Source organism: Typopeltis vanoorti, chromosome 5 (genome assembly GCF_054136105.1).
Source record: "Typopeltis vanoorti isolate ZY-2024b chromosome 5, IOZ_Tvanoo_1.0, whole genome shotgun sequence".
Classification (NCBI taxonomy): Eukaryota; Metazoa; Arthropoda; class Arachnida; order Uropygi; family Thelyphonidae; genus Typopeltis; species Typopeltis vanoorti.
The window spans coordinates 37795815-37819679 of NC_143553.1; the positions used below are offsets into that span (position 1 = coordinate 37795815).

General features: G+C 36.0%; 1 protein-coding gene across 1 annotated transcript in view; it reads right to left on the reverse strand.

The window, feature by feature from the left end:
* Brd8 (Bromodomain containing 8) overlaps positions 1-23865 on the reverse strand; it is a 575604-nt gene that overhangs the window by 498916 nt on the left and 52823 nt on the right. The window contains exon 3 of the mRNA XM_090393081.1: positions 4115-4184. Within this exon, the coding sequence (XP_090249207.1) occupies positions 4115-4184 (70 nt within the window). The remainder of the gene's footprint in view (positions 1-4114; positions 4185-23865) is intronic.

Here is a 23865-nt window from a genome sequence, read left to right on the forward strand (position 1 = left end):
CTTGCTGAATTACTTGCCATTAACTTGCCAATCCATGCAATATGATTGCTCATTTGCATGGATTGCCTCTAACTTCAGTCAACTATTAAGTCAGATGTTTCTATTTTTGCAAACAACTTCACCACATGCTTCAATGGTTGAAGCATGTGGTGAAGATCTCTAACAGATCTCTAGGAGTTTGATTCCTGAAGTAAAGGAGATCTTGAGTCATAACTGTCTTCCTTTATGACTCAAGATCTCCTTTATTTCTTCCTTAGTAGAACCTTCAATGGGACCTAAAGTATCACAGAAGATTCCCATTTCTAAATTTGCCCACATTGCACGAGACTGGTTGCCATTCAAGCAGTTCATCGTTTTTTTTTTAGTACTTAAGTATCACATGATACTTTTCTAATTCTTCAATGAGATCTATTTCTTTTCCTGTGATATACTTCTCACACTGAGACTGCCTATCTTTAATTCAATTGAAGAGTTTGTTCCAGCAGCTGCTTTTCATTGTTTGACCTGGTTCCCTAATTAAACAGCAAGGAATCATCTTTAACTGAGCAACATCCTAGACAGCATAAAATGACATTTCATCCTATATTATACTATCATTTCTGGTATAGAGTGATAGTATAGTGTCTGTCATTTCTGGTTGTGGTTTAAGCCAATACCATATACAATTTGATTGGCTAAATCCCAAATTACTAGCCCATTTTCATTCATTCAGTATCCAAGTGAATATCTAATAATGAAGTGTTCCAAGAGAAGGTGAGGATCGGATATTTGATCAGCAGCTCTGGTTGGTTCTCTATATTCCTTACAGCTGGCTTGTCAAACCTGCGGACCAGGACGGCTATGAATGCGGACCAACAAAAAATCGTAAACTTACAAACTTTGTGAGACTGCGACTAAAAATACCATTAATAATACTACAAATAGAATTTTAACATGCTATTAATTTATAAGAGATTAATTTTTGAATTTAACACATTCTTTAGCAATGAGAGATTCATAAAATCATTCTCAAATAATTGTATTTATTCAAAATTGCTGCCAATGCGAGTAGTTACTTCTCGACATAATAAATTGTGCGCTAGCGCTCTTCCTACTTTTACCACACAATAGATGTCTCTCTATGTGTGCCATGGGTACGCTGGTATGACTTTCAATGTGCAACCGTAAACAGTCGAGTTGACACCGAAGAAATGTCTGCACATTTCTTCGGTGGCGATTTGGAGAGTAATTTTTTTAGTACTAAAAATTTGGCGATTTGGTGATTATTAAACCTTGCTTTCTAATTTTCAATCTGTTTTTTTTTTTTTAATTCCAGCATGGCTTCCACAGCGTCTCCAAAAAAAACGAACCAAAAAAAAAATAAAAAAATTATAGAAGAGGGAAGATTGTTCAACGAAAACTGGATAGATGACTACTTTTGTGTTGAGGCAAATACTAAGGCAATCTGCTTAATTTGTAGGGAATTTGTGCCAGTTTTCAAAGACTACAATTTGAAAAGGCATTACACGCAAAAACATGCTGCGAAATTTAGTGCGTATCAAGGAATGTGTCGTAAGGACAAAATAGCAAAACTGAAAAAAAAAGTCATCTCAACAAAGTTTTTTTTAAAAAAATAACAACTGAAATGGATTCTATTGTAAAAGCTGGTTATGTAGTTGCAAACCTGATAGCAAAAAAATCAAAACCGTATGCCGATGGCGAGTTTATTAAGCAATGTATGGAAAGTGTGGCAGATATAATTTGCCCTGATAAAAAAGGGAATTTTTCTAAAATCAGTTTGTCTCACCAGACTATAGCCAAGCGAATTGATGAAATAGGAAAATCTATCAAAAAAAGGTTTGGAGAGTAGAGCTGCTAATATTAAATTTTATGCTTTGGTGATAGACGAAAGTGCTGATACTACTAATACAGCTCAATTGGCAATTTTTATTAGAGGTATTGATGATGAATATAATATCACTGAAGAAATGGCTTCTTTAGTGCCATTAAAAGACACAACTAAATCAAGAGATTTATATGAAGCAGTGAAAAATACGTTCAAGCAATTTTCTTTGTCCATTGTGAACATATCTGGTATAGCTACTGATGGTGTCCCAGCGATGATAGGTAAAAGAGATGGACTCGTAAAATTAATAGAAGACGATGCAATTGTCTCCCAAAATTTAGGTATGATGAAATATCACCACATAGTACACCAAGAAAATTTATGTGCAAAAGCTTTAAAGATGGATAACATCATGCAGATTGTCATCAAGGCTGTAAATTTCATTAGGGCCAAGGGATTGAATCATCGCCAATTCCAGGAATTCCTTAAATTTATGGATGTTGACTATGGAGACGAGGTAAGTCGAGGTAAAATGTTGAAAAGATTTTATGATTTGCGAAATGAAATAGAGTCGTTTATGGAATCAAAAACAAAATTTGTGCCAGAACTTGACGAAAACTGGCTCACAGATTTGGCATTTAAATTGATCGCTCATTTAAATGAGTTAAACATGCGTCTTCAAGGTGAAAACCAAATGATCAATACAATGTTTCAAACTATAACAGCGTTCAAAATGAAACTGAAACTATGGCAATCTCAAATTAAGGCAAACAGTATTATGTATTTCGACACGTTGGCTAAACATGGTTCTGTGAACAACGAAAAATATACAGCCTTGCTTTTCGATTTGATACAGGAATTTGAGAACAGGTTTCAAGATTTCCGGAAAAATCATCAATCTTTTGGTATATTTGCAACTCCATGTTCAGTCAACATAAACATATTACCTGCTAATTTTCAAATGGAATGCATACAGCTACAATCTGACATTCAACTTAAAGAAATATTTGATCATGTCTCTTTACTGGACTTCTATAAGATATATCTTCCAAGAGAAATATATCCCTCGCTTCGCAATCATGCCTTATTCATGTCATCGCTATTTGGAAGCACCTACATTTGTGAGCACCTATTTTCATAGATGAAGCACACAAAGAATAAAACTAAAACCAAAGTATCCGATGAGCATCTTGAGAACTCACTGAGAATTGCAACTACTTCCATCGAACCAAATATCGAAGCATCAGTGTCTCAAAAACAATGTCAAACATCTCACTAATTTCATATTGCTGTCTTGTCATTTACTTTTATAATAAAAAATTCATGAATTAATGAAGTTTAAATTACTTAAATAGGTTAACTATATATGCTATGTTTTTTTGCTCAGCTATCATTAGTGTTAATGTATTTTATCTGTGGCCCAAAACAACTCGTCTTCTTCCAATGTGGCCCAGGGAAGCTAAAAGGTTGGACACCCGTGCATCACAGGCTACATTGAGATCTTCTCCCTGTTACCCAGCTTTGAACCTTAAGTGATCATGTAACGAAACCAATAATGTCAAAGTGGCAGCATCAGAGATATATAGATCCAACAAGTTGGTCTTATTTCTAGTTAATGGTCAGTATAATATTCATTGTTACTTTATTTAATTTTTTGTTGTTGTTCAAATATATGTTGCCATAAGAGCTAATAAAATTCTAAAAACTACTCACTCTCAACTGATTCCAGACTGTTTGGTGTGACTTGTTTGAGTTTATTAGACTAGAAAAACAGTTTGATTCTTTACTCAGATAAAATAAAATAAAATAAAATAAAAAAAGGTGAGAAAACAAAACTTGGAGATAGTCATCTGTTATAGCTAATAAACAGAAACCTAGAAACCTCTCCTTTTCTTAATCCATGAATATTCTTAGATTAATCGAAAAGCTGGTCTTCATGAACAGCGTAATTTACATAAGACTTAGCTATACCTTTATGTAAAACAGGCTCATAAAAATTTCATTAACTCAAATTTAATAAATATACTTATTTTTGGTAGTTTCATCATGATATATAATCAATTCTTATAACAGAAAATGCCAATACAACAAACTTACTGTATAACCAACTACCAAAAAAAAAAAAATACAGACTTGTGCCACCAATGCTATTATAAAATACACTACTAAAGAAAATTACCTAGTAAAAAATTATTCCTTTATTACTTGAGTTTGATACAGTAAGAGCAGCAATATGCAAATTTATTGCATAAATATAATCAATCAGATTTAAAACAAAGAAATACATACCTTCTGTGAAAACCAATCTGGCGGACGATTAGCTTCTCCAAATGGTTTAATAGCCCGGCTAACAGATACCCTGATAAGTAAATATAAACCGGGTTTATAAATGCAAACCAATCAAAATCCATCACCAAGGCAGAAAAATACAACCATTAGTAAATAACTTAATGCTAGCAATATTTTCAATGATATTTTCACTAATACATTAAGACAGAGATGAAACACACATTTTAGAAGCCATTAATTCACACCAACATCTATGAGGCCCAAAAAAGGTAGAGCAGTCATTCAGTAATGCAAATATATTAATAATAAAAATGAGTCATTTTACTTTGTCCCAGACTCTTTGGAAAATATTACAGACTATTTTATATATTCAAATAAAATCATCAAAATGATATATTTTATAGTGGCAAAATTGAGAACAGTGATAGTGAAGATATGGCATGTGAGACAATATATACTACTGGAACATCAATGAATAAATATAAGACAAAATCTATATCCTGAATAAACTTATACATTTTGAAGGACAAATGCTGATTTCTGTGTTTGAAAACACAGAAAGTTTGACACTTCACAGTCAAACTGTAATTTAACATTTTTTTTTCTGCAATAAATAAATAAAAACAGAAAATTAAGAAGGTGGGAGAAGCAGTCCTGGTATTCAAAGTGGATATCAAAACATAGCAAAAACACGTAATTTTTCTGATATATTAGATATGACATTCTAAGAGAAATTAAGATGTCGTGACTAATTTTGTGGTGCTTGTTCATGAAGAAAGGAGCTGATTGTGAAAATGACGCATTAAAAAAGAGATAATAATATTAAAGGTGGGTTTTTTGTGTGTATCTTTACTGATATCAGTTTTTAAGCTTGCACTGATGAAACTTTAAATTTTTCAGGAAATGACAATGTATACTAAAATATTAATTAAAAAACTCTAATCAATACCTTCCTATATTTCACAATGTTACACTGCCATCTTCTGGAAACATAAACCTATGATATGTGCACGCAGGCACTAACAACGAGCAAATGAGGCTGAAGAAAGCAACTAGTGTTGATCCTGATCAGGTTACAAACCACATAAGAAATTGGCATCCCATATCCACTCCACCAAAAACCAGCCTACTACGGCCAAATAGGCAGGACAGCTAATATCAGGATTTCTGAACACAAAGACTACATCCAGTTTCACCAATACAGCCATTCAGGACTTGCGGACCATGCACTAGATACCCACCACAGAATACATTGGAAGAAATGTCACTTCACTACACTGTAGCAAATATAAATATGAAAGATTGTTCTTAGAATCAGCCTCAGCTCTAAAAAAATTTCCCAAATCTCAACAAATTTGGGTGCATGAGACTGTCCGAAATTTGGGAAGCTTATATCCTTAGAACATCAACCCAAATGCCAAAACAACCCAACTTAGTCTGCTGGGGGGGGGGGGGGCACCTTTAGGACTCTAGAACAAACACCAGTTGCCTACTTCACCTCATTTGATCATTGTTAGTGCCTGTGTGCACATATCATAGTTTTATGTTTCCAGAAGATGGCAACGTAACATTGCCGAAACATAGGAAGGTATTGATTAGATTTCCTGAAAAACTGAAAGTCATGTGTAACCAACGTATAAGTTTATCTACAAGAACTAATGAAACTGACTGATTTTTGCATGAATGATGTGGTTTTTTTTGGTATGAATTTGTCTCTACCGTGCATCTAAATATGATGTCCTTCATGGCAGCCACTAGAGCTAACACACTGTCGCTGGTCCTGCCTCCATTTAAGACATTATTTGTAGCATACAACACGTAACATGTATGCATCTTGTGGATTGAAAACATGAAGGAATGGGAATGTGTAGGTGAAATAAATATAGGGAGTTGGAAACACTGTAACTTCAGTGTTACTGTCTTAGGCTTTAGCAGTAGTAGTAGAGATGGAAGCTGGAAATGGGTGAATACCAACTTGTGAATAGTGTGGCCGAGGGAGATGTTTCAATAGATGGATGAGCATGTGAGTGAATGTTAGCTGAAAGCAAGATATGTGGAAATAGAAACAGAACTGATGAGAAAGCAAATGGAAGGCATGAAGACTAAGTTTCAGAAGTGTGAAAGAAGAGATTAAAAGACTAAAAAGATTGGCCAGGCAAGGAGAATGAGTAGTGTGAGAGTAAGAAAGAGAAGAAAGCAAGCAACAGAATGAAAGAGACAGGGAAAAACAGGAAACTGAAGAAAGTCAAGAGAATGTGGGAGAAAGGAAGCAGAAAGGGTTAAGGCTGTCAGTGAGAGAAGAATGCATGCACAAATGAAGCTGTAAGGAGCATCATGTATAGAGATTTGATAATTCAGAGTATGCAGAGTACAGTGCAAGAGGAGTGCTTGCTTGAAGGAATGGCAGGGTGTATTGCAATAGCAATGAAGTAAGGTGGAAACATGGAAGAGATGATAGTGACAGTTGGTACAAATGACTTGAGAGGCAATGTGAATCATGTACCAAGAGATTTGAGACTGATGTGAAGGACTGCACAGCAGAAATGTGTAATAGGAAAGATCATGAGTGTGTGCTGCCTCAGCATGATAATGCAGAATACAAGAGAAATGCAATGATAATGAATAAGATAGTAAAAAGGAGTGTAGGAAGAGAAGTATATAATACATGGATGCTTGGAATATATCTTAAGATAAAAGGGAACTGTATACAAGAGATGGATTAATCTGAACACAGAAGGACAGGTATTTGGAAAGAATGTTGTTATCTAGGAAAGTGGGTGTGTTGGGGCAGGGAAACTAGAACTGCAAGGGTGTTAGATAGTATGGACTGCCTCAAGCAGAGAGGGCTTGAGAAATTAGTGTAGTGGAGTCTAAGGAGTCCAAGTGGAGTCTACAGAGAATAATTATAGTTATGTACCACCAATGCATTAATTTTTCTGTATAAAAATGCCAGGAGCACTAGCAATAAAAAGGAATGAATTTGTAGCACTGACTGACTCAGTCTCACTGAAGATTGGTGGTATCGGTGAAACTTGGTTCACTGAGGAAGATGTTCTGACAGGAATAGAAATGGAAAAGTATAACATATTTCAGCAGAATAGGTAATCAGGGTGGTGGAGTGTTGCTCATGATAAGAGATGAATTGTGTCTTTCCAAAGTAGAGAATCAGAGGAGAAGTGACATTAATGTCTTTTATAAAGTGTGAGGTAGAAGTGGATAAGACAAGACATATGGACCAAAAATACAGATCAGGAGTGTCAAACTCAATTGGACTGTGAGCCATTTGCCATATAAGTGTATCTCAAATGGACCACAAAAAAATTTTAGACTAAAAAAAAGCTGCACTAATTAGAATCAAAAAGAAGTCAAAGAATGAGTATTAAAATACTGGAAAATTAATAATGAAAACTTAATTTATTCTAAGTCATTACAAGACATATAATATAATAGTATAATGAATATGACAACTCAAAAATATGAAGAATATTTTTTACTATATTAATATTTACAATATATAGCATTTAAACCAAAATTAAAATATTATTATTTGAACAAATCAAATATTTACAGGGCCTCTTATTAGTTTGAAATTTTTTGTGTTGGTGTTGAAATAAAATACTTCTAGTTTTTGAGGGGGAAATGTCCATATTTTGGGGCATTTTTTAAATGTCAATGATATTTTGGGGAAAATTATATTTTGTGGTAAAAATATATATACTTACATAATATACAATAATTATAGTAATTTTAAGTAATTTAACTGTAGTATTTTTCTGTTTTTTGCCAACACTTGACAATGTTCATTGTTAACCAGCTTGCCGAAATTAGGACTCAGAATTATTGACTCAAAGATTGAAAGCATACGACCTTCATTATGGCAGAAAGATTGACATCGGTTAATCTTGATCTGTGGGCTGTTTTGTTACCTTTCATACATGAGAAAAATTGTTTGCATAAATAGGCGCTTCCAAAATAACATAGAATATTTGCTGCAAACTTTTTATTTCCAGATATTTTTGACCTAAATAAGTGTATATTTTTGGAACACTGACTTCTTGGTATTTCTCTTTTAGAATGGAATCATTTTGAAAATCAATAAGTTCCATTTGAATACAAATAGGAGCTTTTTCGAAATTAAAGGAAAAAGGACCGATAAAAAATGAAAAAAACTTCTTGCTCCTTAAAATCTTTAAATTGCCTATCAAATTCTTCTTTAATCTTTTCTAGTTTGGGACAATGTTGAGAAAAGGTAAAACTGATTCTTATTGTTGAACTGTTCACACACAGGAAAATAATTTAGAATATTCTCTTTTAAATGATGATTTTGAAACAAAACCAATTTACATCTAAAACAACCTTGCCAGTGCATCATACGTATGTGTTATTAACTGATCTTTCCCCTGAAGTGTGACATTTAAATTATTCAAATGTCCTGTAATATCAACTAAGAATGCCAGATCTTGTACCCATGTCTGATCATTAAGAAATGCAACATCATGATTTTTCATTTCTGGGAACAATTTGATCTCCTCTAGAAGTAAAAAAAAAGCTTTTTAGAACCTTATGACAAGATAACCAATGAATCTCTGTGTAATAAGATAGCCCTTCAAATTCACTGTCAAAGTCATTAAGAAATTGTGCAAACTGGTGGTGATTAGGGCTCTGGATTGGATGAAGTTCATGGTATTTGTCACAGCGTTGAGTACGCTGCTCATTTCCAATACTTCAGAGTACAGGACCTGCTGAATAATGCAGTGAAAAGACTGCAGTTTTGGAATGTCTGGATACATTAACTTTGCTGCAAGTCTTGGTACAAAACCTTTATTTTTGCCTGTCACTGCTGGAGCACCATCAGTTGTCACAGTTACGAGCCTGCTCAGAGGAAGTTGGTATTTTTCCAAAATGCTCCACATGGCATCAAAAATGTCTTCCTCTGTAGTGGTTCCATGGATGGGAATCATTTCCAAGAACTCTTCAGTAATATTCATATTGTCGTCGCAAGCCTGGAGAAACAGAGCAACTTGAGCAACGTCATGAATATCGGAACTTTCGTCAAGTGCAATTGAAAAGCACTGTACGTTTGCGGATATTGCTTGTAACTGGTCAAGCAGATTATCTGCCATTTTGGTTATTCTTTCAATCACAGTATTCCCAAACAAAGAAATATCGCGAAATACTTGCACATTTTTGGGATAGACGTTTTCAGCTGCTTTTATCATACACTCCTTAGCCAAGGAACCATCACTAAACGGTTTGGAATGTTGTGCCAATAAATATCTCATTTCATAACTAGCTCTCACTGCTGATTCACTGTCCTTCATAATTTTTGAAAATACTTGTTGACTATGAAGTGAATTCTTCATACTTTTTAATTTTTCTTCTCTGTTTACTCTCAAAGCATGAGTATTGTTCTTTGTGAATTTCATCACAGTACCTTTTTATATTATATTCTTGGGCAACACTAACTGTTTCATTAGAAATAATGCACACAATTTTGTTCTTTGTTTCAGTGCTGAAGTAATTCAATTCCTGTTTTTCTTGGAATTTTCTTCCCTCATCAGCAATTTTTCATTTTCTTGCTATCTTGGAAAGAAACATTGTCTGGGTAAATAAATATATTATTACTAACAATTTTTATATAACTACTTACATTATTAAATACATTATTGAATAAAAATGCACAAAACTATAGCCCAGTGCACATAATTAGGTATAAAAAAGGGATTCCCTCACAGCTAGATTATATGGATCATATCATTGGATTGTGTTCGGGACACTGACATGTGCTTCAGAGATCACTGACTGACTGTAACAGGCAATTATAAACATGCAGTCTGGATTCTTTGTGCCACTTTGGTCACGTGAACAGTTGCTAGCCAACAGAATTCAATTTTTTCAGCACGCTACCTACAGCGTGCTATAAATTAACAATGAAAGCATAAATATAGTTTGCAATTGATTTAGGATCGGATCTAACATTGAAATTGTGATATAAATTTTTATTGTTGCAATTATAGTAGGTTTTGCATTCATATTGTAACTATGAATGTCGTATGAAAACAAAAAAAAAAATCAAATGTTTAAATCGATATTGCTGTTTTATTATAAAAAGCAACCATCCGTTTTTTTTTTTGTTTTTCCCTTGAGGCACCACTGGCTGCAAGAAATTTTTTTGTGGGTTCACATGCGGCATTTGATACCCCTGATATAGATGGTGATAAAAAGGAAATGTTTAAGTATGTGATCATTATGGAGATTTCAACTATAGCAATATTAACTGGGAAGAGATAGTAGTATATAGTACTAAGGGAACTGAATTTTTGCACTTCTTGGGGGATGACTGTTAGGCACCGTGCAGTGGAGGAACATGAGAATCAAGAAGAGTTGGAAATTATACTTTACCCAGCTGGTGTTAGTGAGAATGTAGCCCTAAACTAGAAGATGAAAAGGCATGCACAAGTATCAAGGTAGAAGGAATTTATGCAGGATTATAAGGCAGCTAACTATAATAGACTTAGAAACCAGCTTGGAATAGGTTTCCAAGTCGAGTATTCTTTCATCCATCTACAATCGATACAGTTAAGAATAAATTATCAACAGCACAGATTGTATATTAAATGAAGATAAAGTGATTTGGAGTAAGATGGATGACTACAGAAATCAAACCAAAATTGTAGATGAAAATGAGGTTATGGAAGACATATAAAGAGAGAAGCAGAGAACAGTCGCATGAGGAATATGAAGCTCAAGCTAAGAAGATGACTAGTAAGGAGAGAAAAATTAGAGTATGAGAGAAGATAGTGGTGCAGTTACAAGGCGAATCCAGATGAGGTTTTTAACTATATGGCTAGTACAAGGAAATATTATTCTAAATGGAATATCTTAATGGATAGAGCAGCAGCAGGGTGACCAAGGCAGATGACATGGTTGAGTACTTAATGATCACTTTATTAGATTGTTGCATCCTGGTAAAGCAGACTTTATTTCTAGAAGGATAAAGAGGGGTGAAGGATCAGAATTCTGTGAATGAAGATGTATTCCAAATACTGAGCACTCTAAATGTCATTAAGTTGTGGGAATGGGATTTGGCCAGATGTTTTTAGTTAATGTGCTAAGGAACTAACTATGTCATTAACCTGCAATGAAGGTCTTGTGAGCCTCAGTAGCTCAGTTGGTATAGACGAAGCCCTTTGGACAGAAAGACCTGGGTCCAATTCCCATCCATGATGTGAGGAACCTTTATCTGGTTTCTTTCAACTAAAGGTGAGTTGACCAGTCTCATATGGAGGTGGAGGGTTTTTTCCTCCCAGTAACTCGGGTTTTTCATCCCTCAAAACAGGCAAACCAGTCCTGTGAACACACACACACATAGTTATAGTCATAAATACCTATGGCAAGAAAGGCAACGGGAACCTACTTTGCTTCGTAATTATCTCCCTGGTATAGTAGCATATTGCTGTCCGACTGGCCATAGGGTTGAGGGAAAAATACAGATACAAACAGGTCTTATAATGGGAAAAGTTCCTGAGGAATGGAAGTAGAGTAAGATAGTGCCATTGAATAGAGGAGGTGGTAAAATGGAAGTATCAAACTATAGACCAGTTTGTATTTCTTGTGGCTGTTAAGATTTCGGATAAATTGGTAAAAACTCATCTACACAATTGGGCAGATAACAGCAATATCATGTATGCAAGCCAGCATGGATTTTTATAATAAAGTAAGAAGCAGTATATGAGGGTAAAGCCTACTCTATAATTTTTTTTTTTTTTTTTTTCAAAGGCATTTTACAAGGTGTCAAGATAGTATTTAAGTTGCAACATATGGGTTTGGACTTCAGATTAGTAGACTAGATTGGTAACCAGTTTTCTGATAGATATCAGTTACATATGGGAGAACAGTAGCATGGAGTAAGAAAGTTGCAAGTGGAGTTCTAGAGGGTTCAGTCTTTGTATTGATAACTTCACTACTGGGAGATATTCAGTTATTTGCAGATGATGTGAAACTTTGGAAGTTATAAGTAATAAGTGCTGATGTTTCAGATCCTCAAGAGGATTTTGAGTAAGCAGGAGGGTAAGTGAGCAAATAAATGGGGATCATCAGGTTCCGAAATTTGAGATTGACAGATACTTATTTGGTAGAGTTATGCTGGAAGAAGTGGAGCGGTGTTATGATTGTATATAGAAATTTGAAATTCAGATGACATATCACAAAGGTTGCAAGCACAACCTAAAGAACTGATAGATTATTGAGAATGACAATGACCAGTAAAGATAAAAAGGTGGTAGTTGCATTATATATATAAGGCTCTGATCAGCCCATATCTGGATTACTGTGCTCAGATTTACTAGCATTTGAAGGAGATAAAGTGACCTTGGAGAGGGTGCAATGGTTATGAGGAGAGACTGAAGGCATCAACTACAGAGTTTGGTGGATAGAAGATGAAGGGAAGATATAACCGAGACAATTAAGCTGATGAAAGGTATTTACCGGATAGACATTGGAGAGATTTTCATGTGGTGAAATGAGAGCAAGAGATAATCCCTAGAAGTTGCAAAAAGGAAGCAGCAAATAACAGAGAAAGAAGTAGTTCATTTTTGCATGGAGAGAAGGTGTTTGGAGCAGAATTTGCCCGAATGGCAAAAGTGCAAACATTGGATGAATTCATATTTAAGAATTTAGGGACACAAAGACATGTGTTGAGAAAGGATATGTTCTCTTAACAATGCTTTTTCCAACCGGGCATAGATACGAAGCGCTTTAGCTGATTTAAACTTCTTCTTTAGTTTAATGCAGTTGGGTATTAAGTTGCTATCTCTACATCATTTCAAAAAGGCTAGTCGATTAGATAACAAGGAAACACATATCTTTAGCTTACTGTAGAGGATGCACTGCTTGTGGATAAAATCTCCATGGATTATGATGACTCTTTCTTTTAAGGTTACATGGTGATCAGCATTCATATTTAAGAATTTAGGGACACAAAACATAAAGACACAATGTTTTGTGTCCCTAAATTTGTAAATATGAATGCTGATCACCATGTAACCTTAAAAGAAAGAATTGGATGAATTGTTTGGAAGGAGTTATTTGGTTGGTTGATTTCTTGTTTATTGGTGAAAGGAATGCAAATGTCATATACTGACTAATATCAAAGGTTACAGCAGAACACAAAGTAATGACAAATAGTCATAAAGAGATAAATTAGTAAATATGTTATGTACAAAAAAAAAAAAAATAAATAATAATAATAATAATATATATAAGTTAAGCAATGTATTATCTATGCATGAATAGAATTTGTAATCAAATGTGTTTGTATGAATTAATTCTCTGTAAAAGTTTAAAAACATCATGCAATCTGCTCGAGTCTGATGAGATTTGACGGAGCTTATACGACTCAGCCAGATAAGTGAACATTTCATTCCTTTCTTATGTGAAGTGTTGGTACTCCACCAGAACATGACAAATAGTAAAATGTGTGATGCACTGTTTGCATGCAAGTCAGTCAACAGCCCTAGGTAAGAATGTGTAAGATGACTGACATATACATAGCCTAGCAAGAACAACTTCCTCTCTTCTGTTTCTATGTTGACTAAACTGCTAATGCTTAATTTCCGATATCTAATCTCGTGCAATCTGTTTGTCAGTGCTTCCTACCATTGGGTAATTAACTTGAATCATAAACTGTCTGCAATCTGTATATGGGACTGACAAACAGTGCATCGAAAAAGTATGAGATAATCTAGCAATTGCATCTGCATTCTCATTTCCATTAATTCCAATGTAGCTGGGAAATGAGCAAAACTAAACATCAAAATCAAGAGTTTTCATTTTGTACAAAATATTGTAAAACCTCATAAAGTGTTGGATGTGGATTATTCACAGGTGACAAGATGATGTGTAAAGAACTCAATGAGTCTGCATAAATTACACACTTTTGGTAGTGTTTTTTTTTTTATATGCACAACTCATCTGAATAACTGCTGAAAACTGGTTTGGACATAATAATGCCAAGAAACACAGTAGCACAACTAATAGAGATCTCAGATCCAAAAACATCAGTATAGATGGGCAAGAATACAGAGTGGGCTACTCTGTGTGCATCCAACAACTGCAGATAAACAGATATGGTAAGAGACTTCTGTAGTTGACAAAGTGAAAGGTTCCAGGATGGAGTACAAACTTGACATGGAGGAATGCTGCTATGCTTACTGCAAGTAATGTTGTCAACATCCATGCCAACAGTTTGCATCATCTCTCTAACATATATCAAAGGGACATATGACAGTCTGACGTGTGTGAGCTTGCAAATGCAGAGAAAAGATAGCAGTCCACACAGGATTCTCTGAAGAAACTTTAGTTTTAGGGTATAGTTAAGAGACAATGGTTTCCATCTGAGTGATAGGGCTGGTTCATTTGCTTCAACATAAAGGCTTCGAGTAGGTGATGTGCAAAAGGTAGCTATCTATATACTCTGATGTATGGGATCCAACCCTTGCAGAACCATAGACTTGAGATCCATGATCCAGTTTTGAATGTTTAAGCATATAATAAAGATAAAGCAATGAAGATTGATCCATGCTCCATTCAGTACAGGACAGTGCGAAAGAGATTCAATGCTCTCTCTCACACTTTTCTCTTAGTTGACGAATGGGTACAAGGAATATAAGCTTTCTACCAAACACGAGTCCCAAGAACTTGACTTTTGTTGTTACTGAGTAATAGGTTGTCCCATTCCTAACTGAGAATCTATAAGAACAGTGCTTTTTAGACAAAAATGTACACAAGCATTATTTTCTGCTAAAAACTTGAACTCATTACTAAGAACCCATGGAGAAACATGATCAACTGCTTGCTGAAGTTGTCTTTTAATTACCATCATGTTACAAGAGTGAGAATAAATTGTGAAGTCATCAACATACAGATCATTGCAGTGGGAGAAGCTGCTCAGTGATTAAGTTTGTCAGTAATGAGAGTCAAACTTAAGACTGAGCCTGGAAACACCCTCCTCTTGATGATATGACTGAGAAAGTGTACTTCCCACTCAAACTTAGAAGACTAGGCTAGCCAAAAAATTTTTAATAAATGCAGTAATGTTCCCTCTCAGACCTAGGTTATAAATGGTCTTTTAATATGCCATATCTCCAGGCTGTGTCATGTCAAAGAACAACAAAATCAGATGTTCTATTTCAGGAATATGTTTCTTATACATGCTTCTGAATGGTCAACCATTGAACGATGTCTACAAAAGCCACATTGCATATTGGAGAGGAGATTGTTAATTTCTAATGAGAGCAGGTCAGCGCAAGGTCAATAATTGTTTCCTTTTGTTGAATCCTTTTGCCTGAAACTTCTGTAAGTATTCTGTTGTATAGTAAGGACAAGTAATCGCAATGGGATGGTTAGAATAATGCATCAAGATAGGGTTGGAACAAAGGGACCTCTGCATTTCATATATACTAATGCCAGGAGTATTAGGAACAAGAAGGAAGAATTTTTGGCCTTGGTTGGCTCTTCCTGGCCACAGGTTATTGGCATTAGTGAAACATGGCTGACAGAAGATGATATAGTTAGTGGGATAGAATGTGTAGGTTATAGTGTGTTTAGGAGAGACAGAGAGAATAAATGGGGGGGAGGAGTGTTATTGATGATAGCTGATGAACTGCAGCCAAGGAGAATTGAAGTTGTATTGCAGGATAGTGAAAAGAGCTCATTTGAGGCTATTTGGTGTGAGATTGAGACTGGCAGAACAAAATATACAGTTGGGTGCTGCTATAGACCAGGTGATGGAATAGATGGTGGAGTTAGTATGCATAAGCAAATAGAGGCCATGAGTGGAAGGAGGGTAATTATTATGGGGGATTTCAACTATGGTAACATTGATTGGAAGGAGAAGAGGACACATGTGAGGAAGGAACTGGATTTTATTCAATTATTAAGAGATAACTATCTGAGACAGCATGTAATTGAAAATACTAGGGGTTTGAGAGTGCTTGACCTGGTAATAGCATCTGAGAATTTGACTGTAATGAATGTGACCATGTTGCCACCTATTGGTGAGAGTGATCATAAGGTCATGCCCTGGGAGGTGGCTAAAGGTGTGGAATTTTCGATTAAGATATATGTGGAATTACCGTGCTGGCAAGTATGACAAGCTTAGGAGATTGCTTGGTTCAGTCCATGGCATGTAAATCTGCAAGGGCTGGATGTCGATAGAGCATGGGAAGTTGTCAAGGAGCATTTACAGGAGGTTATGGCTGATTGTATACCTAGGGTCCGAATAGTAAAACAAGTAGGGGTTAAATGGATGAATAACACCATTAAGCTTGAGCTGCAAAAAAAGAAACAACTGGAGGGAATTTAAAGAGAAAGGTGACCTGCAAGCACACGAACGGTATAAAGCGCAGGTCAGAAGGGTAACGAGTGTGGTAAAAAAACCAAAGGTGGTTATGAAAGGAAACTAGCTATGCAAGCTAAAGAGAAACCCAAACAGTTCTTTCAATATGCTGCAAGCAAAAAAAAAACTGTACACGGCAGAATGATTTTAAGGAATAACGATGGTAAGGAGGTCACTGAATCAGTCGATATGGAGGAATTACTGAGTGAGCACTTTGCAAGAGTATATCATCCAGGTGGTGACACTGAAAGAATGAAGGAACCATTAGTTTATACAGGAATTCTGATGAATGAAGTGGAGGTAAATAGTCTATTACAGAGCCTTAATGTGAATACATCTGTGGGATTGGATGGTATACCGGCACAAGTCTTACATGAAGCGGCTAAAGAATTATCAGTGCCCTTGACCATGTTGTTTAATCAGAGTCTCGGGTCTGGTTTAGTCCCGAAGGTATGGAAAGAGGGGAAAATGGTTCCACTGCATAAAGGAGGGTCCAAGACTACTGTTGCAAATTACTGTCTGATCAGCATATCAGGAGTGGTTGTCAAGGTCTTGGAGAAAGTAGTCAAGGGAAAAATACAGCAATGGATTGATGAAAATGAGATACTGTATGATGGATAGCATGGCTTTGTGAAGGGTACATCATGCTTCAGTAACTTGCTCAAGTTTTATAACACAGTGACAGCTGAATTGGATAAGAGTAATGGGTTTAGAGTAATACTGCTGGACCTGGCTAAGGCCTTTGACAGGATACCACATGAAATTCTAATCCGTAAACTGCAACATATGGGAATGGATATAGGGTTGGTGAGGTGGATAGGTGGGTAGTTCATGGAGAGATATCAGAGAGTAGTTTATTCAGGAGTAGAGTCCCAAAGACGGCCTGTGACTAATGGTGTGCCGCAGGGTTCTGTTCTTGGACCACTGCTGTTTAATTTGTTCATTAACGATATAGGGAAGGATCTAAGAGGAACGGTTCATTTGTTGCTGATGATGCAAAGTTGGGAGGGCAATAGTGAATGCAGAAAATGTCAAAATCTTGCAGGATGATTTGGATAGATTGGAGTTCTGGGCTAAGGAGAATGGATGTCAATTTAATGTGGCAAAATGTAAGGTTATGCATTTTGGGGTGAAAAGATTAGCAGCAGTATACCACATTGGTGGAACTGTACTCCAGGAGATTGATGAGGCCAAGGACTTGGGAGTGTTGGTAGATAGGGAGATGAAGTTTAGGGGGACACATTGCAAAAGTGGCTAAATCAGCTCATCAACTCAATTGGTTGTTGAAAAATACTTTGACGAGTAGAGACAAGCAAGTTATTGTACCTCTGTACCGAGCCTTGATAAGACCTCATCTCGACTACTGTGCTCAGATTTGGTCACCTAGGTTTCTTCTTGATGGGGAGGAGGTGGAGAGGATCCAGAGGCAAGTGACCAAGATGATAGCAAGTCTATGGAATGAACCTTGGAAGTCTATGGAATGAGAACAGGTTGAAGATTTGTGGGTTGCAGAAATTGGTTGATAGGCGGAAAAGGGGAGAGATCATTGAGACATTCAAATTGCTAAAGGGTTTCTATAGAATTAATTCAGAGGATATTTTTGAGATCAGGACTGGTGGGAGGAGAACTAGGAGACATCTATGGCTGGGCAAGAGTGTGGTTAGCAAGGGTGTTAGAGCTGGGTTCTTTACTTTAGAGTGGTAAATGAGTGGAATAAGCTGCCAGAGTCTGTTGTGGGTGCTATGACAGTGAGTGAGTTCAAGGCAAGGAATGATAGATACTGTGAGAATGTCGAATAGTTGTGTGGGCATGATGTTTAGGGCCTCCCTCAACAAGTCTAAGGCCTCCCTGCAGTCGCCGATGATAATAATAATAACAGTAAGAGAAGGCAATCCACAGAAGATGTTTTATCATCTCATAATGGATATCATGACCTACTGCACTGGGGTGAGACAGTAAAAGGGCTCATTTAGTTCCTCCTTAATAAATGGCTGATTGTACAGCTCCAGCACATTGACAGAAAAACTTAGTCACTGTTTCTATTGTTGCTCTTTTGTATTAAAAATTCAGGAGTATAACAAGATGTTGCTGAGATTTTGCAAAATTTTCTCTCAAAGTGTCTTCGAGAGCTTTGGAATCAGCAACAATATATCCATTATGGTCTAAAGTAAATGATGTGATTTATATTAATCTTTCATTTTCAGGATTTTATTATCCCATGCAATTATTGGACTACTTCAATTTACCTCATTGATAAATCAATGAGGTAAATTGAATCCAAGATTGCTTTTGACTCTGACATCTCACATAATATGATTTTCCCCAAGCATGTTCAAAATATTCAGGGTATTTTGAGGTATCTACAAAACATGCCATTTTCTCATTCTCAATATGATTTGGCTGCATAGCACTCAGGGTTCCACCAGAGCTGTGGATGCAGTGGAAATTGAGATGATGGTTTTGCAACTGCAGCTGTTGCTTCCTAGAAAATACAATCTGTTACATACTTCACTGTTCACTGATAGCTTTGATTGATTGGTGAGCATCCGTGTAGAAGAAACATGGTTCCTGTGAAAACATATTGCAAAGAACAAGAAAATGATTAGAAAAATGTTAAGAAAATGATCACTTTGCATATATGTTGTCTTTGATATCTGACATGAGTGATGGACAAATGACAGGGAGGGAGGCAGATTGGAAAATCTATTGCAGAATACAAGCTGGTAGGCAAATGTAAGGAAATATTGACTCCGTTATTGAGAAGAGAGAGATCATGATTGTCGTGCATTTGCTCAATGATACGACCTTGTCCACATGTTGTCACTATCCCAGAGTATTATATCCATTAAAATCATTAATGAGTATGGGTTCAGGCAGTTGCAAAATAAGGTTATTAAGATTGATTTCATTTATCTAACATCCCAGTGATGAATAAATGGGAATTGCCATCACAAGAAATCCCACAGATAGGCAAACTGCTACTGCTTCCAGAGCAGTATTAAGATGAACATGATAGAAAGGAATATGACTGCTCACTAAGACAGTTACTCCACCACGAGCAGGACCATCTCCTTATGAATAGCAGTGAAATTCTGTAAGATACGGTCCTCTGTGGGCTTCAGTTTTGTTTCCTGTAGACAGAAACACTATGGCTTGTTTCTGCAGCTGGATCTTGATATCATTAACATTCTGGAAAAACTCACAACAGTTCCCCTATAAAAGTTTTCCAATTCTTTTGGTGCTATAGACTTGTCTGATTTCTGACAGGTTGTGGGCTTATCGTTAGATTTATATTTATCAACTAATTTTTGGAAGTATGGACATCCAGTTTCCATCTCTTCCTTTGTAAAAATGGTCAACACATCTGATGTGTTAAGATCATTTGTTAAGTTTAATTCACTTTCAGTGGTTACTGAAGTATCCATTTTTTTCTGTGGGAGTATCTGGTGGTTTACCTTTCAGGATAATTTTTTTGTCAAACAGGTTCTTGCTGAATGGGATAATTTTGGGAGGTGATGCTGGATTGAGACTGCAAGTCATTTAACTAATTGCAACTAACTGTTGCGATTTTTTTAACTTCCTTTTTGCATCCTGATATGATATATTTTGTTGTGTGTTAATCTTTTATATTTCTTTTTCATTTTTCCACTTCTGATATGCACAGGAGTAAGCTGGATGATTTCCCGGACAAATAACACAATTAGCTTTCTTTGCAGAGAAAGAAATGTTATCAAGTTCTTTATGACCACATCAAGCACAGATGGTAGAGCAACAGCAGGCAGTTTGGGCATGCCCATATTTCTAACATTTAAAGATATCTCGGTGGATTAAGTATGAACAGTCTACAGGACAATTGAGATACCCTGCTTTTATAGATGTCTTAAGACCTAAGAGTATCAAGTGTCTCGTATCTGTCACCAGCTCTCCAGAAATACACTCGCATACTCACCACTGATGAGTTATAAGAGAAATTGTGAGTGAATATTCAGCTTTGTTCTTTTATATATATATTGACAATCAAGGAAAAGAAGCAGTAGCCATAGTATTCAACACAAAATACAAGGCTCATCTTCTTGAATGGCAGGCAGTGTCAAGTAGAGTGACTTGGGCAAATACCAGAATAGGGAACTGGAGACTTATTTGTGCCTATGGTCCCACAGAAGGCTCTACTAAGGTAGAAGTGGAGGAATTTTCGGAGGCTCTAGAGAAAGCTACTGACACAATGAAAAAGGAAAAGTTGGTCCTTGTTGGGGATCTAAATAGCAGAGTAGGAAGTGATTGTCCGACATACAAAAATGTTTTGGGAAAATTTGGAGAAAAGAGCAAAGCTAATAATAATGGCAAATACCTGTTGGATTTCTGCTCAGGACATGGACTGGTTATTACTAACACCATGTTCCGACATAAAAATGTGCACAAATTCACATGGAGAGAAGAGGCTAGGAATAAGAAAAGTCTCATTGACTATGTTATTGTTGATAGTGATGTTTTCTCCCTGGCGCAGAACACCAGAGTGTACAGAGAATTTGAAATTGGAAGTGAGCAGGATAAAATTGAATTTCATATTGAAAAGAATAACATCTAAGAAAGTTTTAAAGCGAATAAAAGTTGAGCAGCTCTCAGGTGTGAACTGTAGACTAAAATACACAAAGATTATTGAAGAAAAAATGAAAGAGTTTGAGAACAGGAACCAAACCTTGGAGATTCAGTGGCAAGCCTTGAAGAAAACATTGATCGATTCAGCTAGAGAGGCATGTGGTGAAGTTATCTGCAAGGAAAGAAAAATTATAACTCCATGGTGGACACAGAAAGTTAAAGAGGCATTGAAGGAAAAGAAGAAAGCGTATCAAGAGTACCTGGCAAATAAGTCAGCTTGTGCTCTTAGAGAATACAGAGACAAATGTAAGAAAGCTAAACAGTGTGTAAAACTAGCTAAACAAAAGTCATGGGAGGACTTTGGCAAGAACATAGAAAATAAATATCAAGAAGGTGGTAAAATATTCTGGAGGTTGTTGAAGAAGCTTAAGAATGGAGGAAAGAGTGCTGTAAATGGAGTTAAAGATGATAAAGGTGATATGAAAATGGGAGAAAAAGATATCCTTTAAGTATGGAGTAATTACTTTGAAAATTTGCTAAATGAAACAAGCAGTGCTGACAGCACAGTGCTAAAAAAACACTGACCAGGCATGCAGTCAGGAATACATATCCATTCCTGAAGTATTAAAAGCCATCAAAGGCTTGAAATGTGGAAAGGCAGCAGGAGTAGATGATATTCGACCAGAATATCATCTACTGAAGTATGGTGGTATAAAAGTCTTACAGTGGTTGCACTGGATAGTTCAGAATGCCTGGACAGAGGGACAAATTCCCGATGATTGGAGTAGATCTCTCATAGTACCCATATATAAAAAGGGAAATAAAACTGAATATGAGAATTACAGAGGTATATACCTACTGAGTGTTCCTGGTAAGATATATGCAAGTATACTTGAGAAACGGTTGAGGAGAATTGTAGAAGAAAAGCCTGGTGAAGAACAAGCTAGATTCAGCTCAAATAGAGGCTGTCAGGATCAGATCTTCACTTTACGACAAATAGTGGAGAAATCATGGGAATATAACAAAGATCTGTATTTAAGTTCTGTCGATTTGGAAAAGGCATATGACAAGGTGCCAAGAGAGAAGCTATTCAATACGCTACAGTTGTATAGTGTCAATGGGGCATTATATCAAGCAATACTTAGTCTTTATTTGAGTTGTAAGTCAGCAGTTAGAATTGAAGGAAGTACAGGAGGATGGTTTAATGTTAAATCTGGTGTGAGACAAGGATGTACATTATCCCCTCTGTTATTCATTATCTATATGGATCACATTATGAAGGAAAGTGGTATTAAACATGATATCAAAATTGGAGATGTTAATGTCAGCTCTTTGCTTTATGCAGTCGATGTTATACTTCTAAATAAATCCGCTACAAGTCTGCAAGATTCTCCGACTAAATTGAATAACTGTTGTAATAGAAATGGTATGAAGGTCAGCAATAAAAAGCCAAAGGCAATGAAAATAGGCAGAATCGTTGAAAATGTCAACTGTGTTGTGAATGGAGAACCTGTGGAACAAGGAAAACATTTCAGCTACTTAGGAATGATTTTTAGTGAGGGTGGTAAATTAAAAATGGAAATAGACAACAGAATCAACAAAGCTGGTATGGTAGGAAGTCAACTGAATAAATTCATATGGAATAAGAGAGAAATTAGTCGCAACACTAAATTAGCTGTATACAAGACAGTGTTCAAACCAGTTTTAACTTATGGATCTCAGAGCTGGGTCAGAAGTAAAACACTTGACCAGACTACAGACCGCAGATATGAGGCCCTGAGAAAGATAAGAGGCGTGAATAGATGGCATCAATGGCAATATCATATTAAAAAGAAGGATATTAGGAAAGAACTTAACGTTGTCAGCATCCAAGAATGCGTTAATAGAGCTAATCTCAGGTAGTATGATCATTTAAACAGAATGGGCGAGGAAAGATTAGCAAAACAAGTGTTCTCTGCCAGGTTGGCAGGAAAACGACCCAGAGGAAGACCAAGATATAGGTGGATTGATATGGTACAATGTGCCTTAGACGATAGAAATATAAGATCTGATAATGATAATATTGGAGTCTTGACAAGTAACAGACTGATTTGTAGGAAAATTGTAGATAGGAAGTTAGTAATGATGTAAATTTTTCATGTAGTACTATCATATCCTGTACACCCCTTGAGGGTGCATGTCAGGAATTTGATGATGATATATATATATATATATATATATATATATATATATAAGAACTAGAGTAATCTGTTGATATTCTTCTTGAACTGTTGAAGTTGCAGTCCTTTGTAAATTATTCATGGGGGGGGGGGACTGTTCCACAGAATGGAGATGAAAGGAATGAAAGATGACTGGGAGTAGAAGGTTTGGGAAGTATGCAGTTCATGAGCAGCTATTGCTCAAGTTACTGTACATCTGGCAGAAAAGAGGCATAATGGATTCAAGTTCTGCTGAACAATGGACATGGAAATATCTGTAGAAGAGATCCAATGCAGAATCTGATCTTCTAAAGGAAAATGGCTCATTTGAGGTTTTATGGTGCAAGAACAGCAAAGGTCACACTATGCCAGAGCATATGTTACAGCAGTACACCGGATGGCAGTAGGTAAATAAATATAAAAATAGTTACAAGGAGATAAAATTTTTAATAGTATAAAATATATGAACAAAGTTATTAGAACATAAATGAGTAAATAAAATGTATATACGAAGTTTAGTATTTAAATGTAGTATTTATACACTGGTGTCCAAAACTTAA